Source organism: Vespa mandarinia, chromosome 12 (genome assembly GCF_050613455.1).
Source record: "Vespa mandarinia isolate Hongniang chromosome 12, ASM5061345v1, whole genome shotgun sequence".
NCBI lineage: Eukaryota > Metazoa > Arthropoda > Insecta > Hymenoptera > Vespidae > Vespa > Vespa mandarinia.
In genome coordinates, this window is record NC_140821.1 from 2770001 (window position 1) to 2777500 (window position 7500).

The 7500-nt window shown below is 26.6% G+C and overlaps 2 protein-coding genes across 8 annotated transcripts in view; one reads left to right on the top strand and one right to left on the bottom strand.

Moving 5' to 3' along the window:
- Window positions 1–319: 319 nt before the first annotated feature.
- Window positions 320–6625, top strand: LOC118449178 (uncharacterized). 5 transcript variants are annotated; one of them, XR_014982814.1, is made up of 12 exons: window positions 321–907; window positions 1057–1114; window positions 1186–1338; window positions 1453–1683; window positions 1761–2066; window positions 2142–2246; window positions 2374–2528; window positions 2696–3095; window positions 3237–3389; window positions 5612–5745; window positions 6280–6367; window positions 6486–6625. XR_014982814.1 is itself a non-coding variant. In XM_085660594.1 (10 exons), exons 1-10 carry the CDS (start codon window positions 812–814, stop codon window positions 5638–5640), a joined length of 1686 nt encoding a protein of 561 aa, XP_085516720.1. In that variant the 5' UTR covers window positions 321–811; the 3' UTR covers window positions 5641–5863. The 5 variants fall into 5 exon arrangements, 3 of the variants coding, with proteins under 3 accessions (XP_085516721.1, XP_085516720.1, XP_035739336.1); XR_014982815.1 differs by having other exon boundaries at window positions 5616–5745; XM_085660594.1 differs by lacking the exons at window positions 6280–6367; window positions 6486–6625 and having other exon boundaries at window positions 5612–5863.
- Window positions 5393–7500, bottom strand: part of Ret (protein kinase receptor Ret oncogene) — a 52893-nt gene continuing 50785 nt past the window's right edge. For all 3 annotated transcript variants that reach the window (XM_035883434.2, XM_085660588.1, XM_085660589.1), the window contains 3 exons: window positions 6822–7023; window positions 6255–6433; window positions 5393–5810 (listed from right to left, as the gene is read on the bottom strand). In XM_035883434.2, the coding sequence (XP_035739327.1) occupies window positions 5410–5810; window positions 6255–6433; window positions 6822–7023 (782 nt within the window). In that variant the 3' untranslated portion in view covers window positions 5393–5409. The remainder of the gene's footprint in view (window positions 5811–6254; window positions 6434–6821; window positions 7024–7500) is intronic.

Sequence of the window (7500 nt, forward strand, 5' to 3'; positions counted from 1 at the left end):
AAATACTAATTGATATTAACTAGCTTGCGTGAATAAAATTCAACTATTTGACATACATATATAAAAGCCGTAAAAAATTAGAAATAAGAATGAGATTAAACCTGTTTAGAATTTAACGAGATGTTTATACACTGATTAGGCATTAAAATCGAATAATGTAGGATTTAGTTCAACTCAAGGATAAATTTATTATCGAACAGGTTTGTTCTGATTATATTCATACTTATGACTAATACGTAGATATGTATACGTTTTTAATACTATTGCAAAAAAAAATTTCTTTCTTTTTTCTTTTTTTTTTTTTCTTTTTTTTTTTCTCCAATTAGAAACTCATGGAATATTTGTGAGGTAATTGATATGAAAATTAAGAAATATTATTATTCTTAATAATGAAATATAGAGTGTTTTCTTTTAATTAAAACGTTAATTAAAAGACGAAAATTTATTATTAACATTTAAATTTTTCCCGCGTTACATTCATCAGCGCTCTTTTTAGTTACCTCGACGTCCACCAGAGTGCGTTTCTTTTCAGAAGGAAAAGAAAAGAAAAAAAAAGAAAAATAAATAAAAAAAAGAAAAAGAAAATGCATCTAGTGCATTGAGAGTGTTTATGGGTCGCGTCGTTTATTGGTCTATTGTTTTGATTTTTATAAGATAATGTAAGTTATATAGATTGATTGAGTCAATTAAATAATTGATAATTTCACTCGATACAAAGGAACATATTAATAGAACAAATATGTTAGAATTAGAAGGGCTTCTAATATTAGAAGCTTTACGTTAAAATCGTGTATACTATTTTAACCTGACAATGTACAACGCATTTAAATTGCTCACAATTATATTGTATTATTCGACACAATATGTGAACGCTCAATACTGTTATCCAAATTATTGTCAAAATGTTGTAAGTAATACATTATATTTCCTTTTTATTATTATATTTTTTATCAATAAAACACACAGTCATATATATATATATATATATATATATTTTCTTTTTTTATATTCTTTTTATTCTATTTTATTCTTATTCTATGTAATATATATGTATAGTCAACTAAGGTGTCATTGCCTGGTCTTCAATGTAGAATAAAACCAATTGAAGATGATGGTAAGAGTTAAAATTATTTACTTACAAATAATAATGATTTATATATTAATTATATTTTATTGTTCCTTTAGATTGTATTAAACTTAGATTCGATGGATGGAATCATATATCTTTCCAGGAGAGTACGACTCAATTTCAATTGTCTGCTTATGTTATTAGTACAGGAACATTTAAAGGAAAATTGACTGCATTTAATTTATCAATTACTGATATTAATTTTCTTAGTAAATATCTATCTATAATGGATTTAGTTTTGTCACATATTATATAATTTAATAATTTATACATACATATATATATATATATATATATATATATATGTCTTTATTTAATTTTAGGGTTAACCACACGTTATCAAAGTCTGATGGATGAAAATATATCCGTGTGTACACATATTGCTTTACATGGAAACACGACTGACTCAGTACCTAATAGATTCATTTTATCTTGTCCTTTTACAAATCAATCATTTGAAGGTAGTCCTTATCGTTTAGAGTATTCTGTAAGTGGAAAAAGATTTGAGTACAGTAAAAAGCTTGTTTTCATAATTCCTCATCATGAGTCTATTGGTAAATTATTGAATTTTCATAATAAAATATAATTAATTTTATATGATAATATATTAATATAAAGATTGAATTTTCAGATGAAAATAATGACATTACTGGATACTTACCATTCATTTATATAGATGTTTCTGATGCATTACTCTTCACATTATATATACAGCCAGTTCCTAAAAAATTTAACGTAACTACGTATAGAATTTGGTTAACAAATAATAGCACGGGTATAACGACCGACATAAAAGTTTCTCAACCGATAAATGAAGAGCATATACAATATAATTTTTCCATATTAGATGGAATCTATTATTTTCAAGTAGCAGCTATTCATCCCAATTGTAGTATATACGGATGCATTAATGCCACCTCACCTTTCATAAGTATAAGTACGTTTTGATCTTTCCTTAATCTTATGTTTATTATAGATATTAATGTAATTATCTTTAAATAATATTTAACAGGAGAAGCATCGCATCGTTTACTCATTATGATAATTAGCATTATATGGATACCACCTGTGATATTATATGCGCTTTACCACATATATAAGTTATGTACAAAAAATGGTAAGATCGTCTGTTTCACATTGATATAAAATTTCATTATTGTCTTTGTACACGTCATAATATAATAAAATAAAATATTCTTTCTCATTTCGTTATATAAAAAACAAAAAACAAAAAAAAATTATAGCAAAGAAAGACAGAAAGAAACCAAATTGTTTAATAGTATACTCGCCAACGCGGGAATCACATATCACGGTTATGGCAGAATTAACAAAATATTTAAGATGCTGTAATATTAATGCCATGATAGATATGTTCGATATCTCGGAGACTGTATCAAAGGTAAGGCGTAAATATGATATTAAAAAAAAAAAAAAAAAAAAAAAAAAAGAAAAAAAAACCAATTGTTCTTCCTCTTCGTCTCTCAAAAATCAAACTTGTCTCTCTGTTTTTTTCTTATTTTTTTTTTTTCTTCTTTTTTTTTTCTTTCTCTTTTCTTTCCTTTTCAGGACGTAGAACTTTGGTGTAGAACCGCGTTTAATTCTGCCGACATTATTCTCATTGTGACATCACCACCGTCTAACAAACTTGTACCAACAATATACGAGAACATAGACACTTATATATTGCAATTGATTAGAGAAAATTATGGGCAAAGAAATAAAAGGTATTATATTCTACAATTGCCATATTGCAAATCAACTGATTTGCCGGACGAGGCAAAACGTTTTCAACGTTTTCGTATGCCCGAAGAATTAGCGAAATTAGTGAGGACAGTTCACAATATTGATTACATTAGATTCTTTGGTTTATCAAATAAGGAGGTACTATTGGAAAGTATAAAATTAGCTCAAGTAGAGATGTTAGACGATGGTACTGGTAGTGATCACAAGAGTGCTGATGAAACTGGTATGTATTACAACACACACACACACATACACACACACTCTCACTCTCTCTCTCTCTCTATATATATATATATATATATTTAATTTATAAATAAATAAATATTTAAAAACATATCAATAATAGTTTGAATTATATTTTCAGACGATCTTTTACCATCCGTAGTACCAACAAATAATATTAAAAACGAAGATCTGAATCACGAGGACGATAACAATTCAATGTCTTCGAATGTTGTTAAGGACGAATTTAATAATTCATTGAAAAGAAAATATTGTGAACTTCAAGGTGAAAAAGGTATTATTACCGTCCACTCGGATTCAGACGAGCAGTAGTATATAAACATAGTACTGAAAAAGAAAAGAAAAGAAAAGAAAAGAAAAGAAAAGAAAAGAACAAAAAATAAACAAAGCAATTAATGTTTTGTTCGTATTATAACGAGGCTGTTTCACAACGATACCTTTATAATTTATCACATTTTTATACCCCGTGTTATAACGACGACCACGTTTAATAAATGTTTACGACGATAATTATTTTTCTCTTTTTTCAACTTTATTTCAATTATAATAAACAAATCTTTCTTTTTTCTCTCTTTCTCTCTCTCTCTCTCTCTCTTTTTATATCTCTCACATACACTTTCTTTTTATCCATACACGTTAATAATTATAACGAAACGATAATGGCACTGCAATAATCGCATTGATAAACAATCTAACAAAAACAAAACAAATAAAAAAAAAAAAAAAAAAAAATATAGGATCAAAATAAAATAAAAAAAATAAAAAAAAGTGAAAGTAAACGAAGCACTTACGTTACGAGGTAAAGAGAACTAAACTAATGGAATGTTTTATTTTTTTTTTTTTTTTTTCTTTTTTCTTTTTACATAAATACAAAAAGAGATGATTTTTCTTTTGAATGATTTTGTGAGAATAAGGTACGGAAATCCAGTCTTCTTTGTATATATAGTTGTATCTGTGTTTCTCCTCTCTCTCTCTCTCTCTCTCTCTCTCTCTCTTTCTCTCTCTTTCTGTGAGCGTGTGTTTCCCCCTCTAAAAAACACGTACACGGCGATAAAACTTTTTTTTTTTTTTTATATTCATACTAAAGTCTCCCTTAATCATTGCCATATTTCAATTTTAAACAACGACGTGCGCATTATTTATATCTTTTTAAAAAGCTATAAAAAGAAATTACTTGTTTGTATGTACGTATGTATACGTATGTATTTGTGTGTGTGTGCGTGTGTGTGTGTGTGTATGCAATTGAGAAAAAAAAAAACCAATGTTTCATCCTTCAATCAAGATGATCATCATATTATAGAGATCTATTATGATCAATAACGAAGATTTAGATAATGATCCTTTAAAGAGGAAGCCATTTATGTATGTATATCTTTCAAATGCATTGCCGATAAAGCTTTCATACGAGAAATTATTTTCTCTCTCTCTCTCTCTCTCTCTCTCTCTCTCTCTTTTTTTTTTTTCTTTTAAATGCGATTAGCAATGTGCACGTGTGAAACTTTGTACGTTCGCTTGTACATACAAATTGTTCACAGTATTATTTATATCGTATATGTATGTATATATATATATATATATATATATATATTTATATATATTATATATATTATATATATAAATATTTATATACATATATATATATATATATATATATATATATATATATATATAAATTAGCTTTTCTTAATCGAGAATCGCGTTTATGTAATATTTGTAATATTTTTGATAGTAAATAGCTGTAGGTACTAGTAAATAGTAATAATATTAGTAATAGTAGTAATAGTAGTAATAGTAATACGAAAAAAAAAGTGCCGTTTCGCTTAAGTACAAGAAAAAGATGCTTTATACATAAAAATATGTTAATCTAACTCGATATTTTTCTTTGTTTCTTTGTTTGTCTCTCTGTCTCTCTCTCTCTCTCTCTCTTTCTCTCTCTCTCTTCTCTCATCATTTTTGGTATAACAATTAAGAGCTACGAGAATTTTTTCTCGTGATCACTCTTTCATCAATGATATCGTAATATCGAAAAATCATTTCTCCATCGTATCTGTCATCGTCGTCAATATCATTTCAATCATCAATCATCAATCGTCATCTGTCTTGATCATTGGAGATCAGATCGTTGGAAAAATCTTTCTTAAAAAATAAAAAAAAAAAAAAAAAAAAAAAAAAAAAGAAAAAAAAGAAAAAGGAAAGACTCTCGAACATTTTAAATAAATGTTTTTTTTTTCTGCTTTCTTCTTCGTCTTCTTTTTTTTTCTTTTTTTTTTTCTTCTTCTTTCTCATCAAAATCCTCAATCAGTTCTATCGTTGTCTTCCTTGCTTTCCAAACTGCCGAACAACAATAAATCATCCGTTTCTTTCGTTTTCTTTCCTTGCATATCTATATAAGACTGTGGCCGTTCATTCGGTGGTGTTTTAAGATCATTCTCGCTATTACTAGTAACACTTGTATTCCTTAATTTAATTGGACTTTCGTAATGATTGATGTTCAAGCTAGGTGGACGATCATTGACATAAGGTGATTTTACTGTTTCGCTTGGAAATGAAGCTATTGGTTCCTGCCAAAATGCATGAAGTTTGTCTACTTTATCGCACTTCGTCACAGGTTCCGACGATGGTTTACTGAGGTAATTAACCGTATCTGTCCTTAAGATATTAACCTTGGCCTCTTCTATACCTTGATCGCCTGAACCTAAAACAATAAAAATAAATGACTAATTGATAAACCATAAAAAGATACCTCTTTTCCTCTTTTTTTTTTTTTTCTTTTTATCAGTAAAATTATAAATCGACTATTGTTTATATTAAATTCTTCAATTTAATCTTATAACCTTATAATACCTTATAATGTAAAATATTTAATGGGAAATATTAAAGGTATTAATTAATAATAAATAAATAAACATATATATATATATATAAAAATATTTCTATATGAAATTATCTCGATATAAGATATTAGAAATTTTTAATAATAAAATATATTTTATTATTAGAAATTATATTTTAGATTAAATTAAAAAAAAAAAAATTTCTTTGTTTTTGTATTTTTTTTTTCTTATTTTTTTTTTTTTCACGAAAATATAAAAATGAAATTATTAATGATATTATATTTGTATTTTCTCAAAATACTCACTGGTTGGACTATCTAATGCGTGAAGAGAAGCAAAGTATGCCTGATTATGGACGGTCCTTGGATTCAGATCTAAATACTCTACTCCATCCTCTAACATGCGTTCCCAGTGACAGGTGAGTTCTTTAAAAGATGGTCTCATTCCAGGTTCCTCGTGCCAACATGAGACCATCAATTTATATCTATAATAATCAAAACATCCAAATTTTTAATTCTGATAAATTTTTTCTACAGATGGACGTTACTATACTACTATTATAATTTTTGACCTTTTATGGATGACAACATTAAACAAAGAGAAACATTAATCAAACATTGAAACGATAAAGTTTTATAATTGACCTTTTATAATTGAACATGTAATTATAGTTTTTAATAATTGACTTTTGTAATATCGATTAATTTATTACGACAAATTTTCTTATTAGTAATAATGTATGATCATGTTAAATGACATAAAAGTGATGAATTTTTATTTTTTACTTTTGTAATTAATATTAATATTATTGTTGTTGTTGTTGTTGTCGTAATTAATTTCGAATTGTTTTGTTAATTGTCGAATTTACTTACAATTGTTGAGAACAATTAGCTGGCTTTTCCATACGATAACCAGCCTTTAAAAGATTGTAAAGATTATGAACGTCTACACCTGGATACGGTGATGCTCCTAAAGTGACCAATTCCCAAAGGAGCACACCGAAACTCCAAACGTCAGATTTACTGGTATAAACGTGATCTGCCAATGATTCCGGTGCCATCCATTTAACGGGTACTAACGTGAGAATGAGAGAGAATCGTGAAATATCGGAGATTAATAACGTGGAAATTAACGTTTGATCGATTTCAAGAGATGAAGAGAGTTCCTTTTTTTTTTTTCAATATCTTTTTTCTTTTCTTTTTTTTTTTTTCAATGTCTTTTTTCTTTTCTTTTTTTTTTTCAATGTCTTTTTTCTTTTACTTTCTTTTTTCAATGTCTTCTTTCTTTTCTTTTTCTAATCCTAAGATATCAAAATGTAGATTTAACAAAGCAACAAAAGAAAATTATAAAATGATTCTCTTTTACATTTTTCATCACAGATTATTGTTTTGATCGTTAAAATTAATCCAAAGTTTTGATATTTGTTCTTTTTTTTTTTTTTTTTTTTTGCTTATTTTTTGTTCGTTCGTTTTTATATTTTATATACCTTATACATATATCGTTCAATATTTTTATATTATATATCGTTTGATCACTTTCTAAAATATTTTA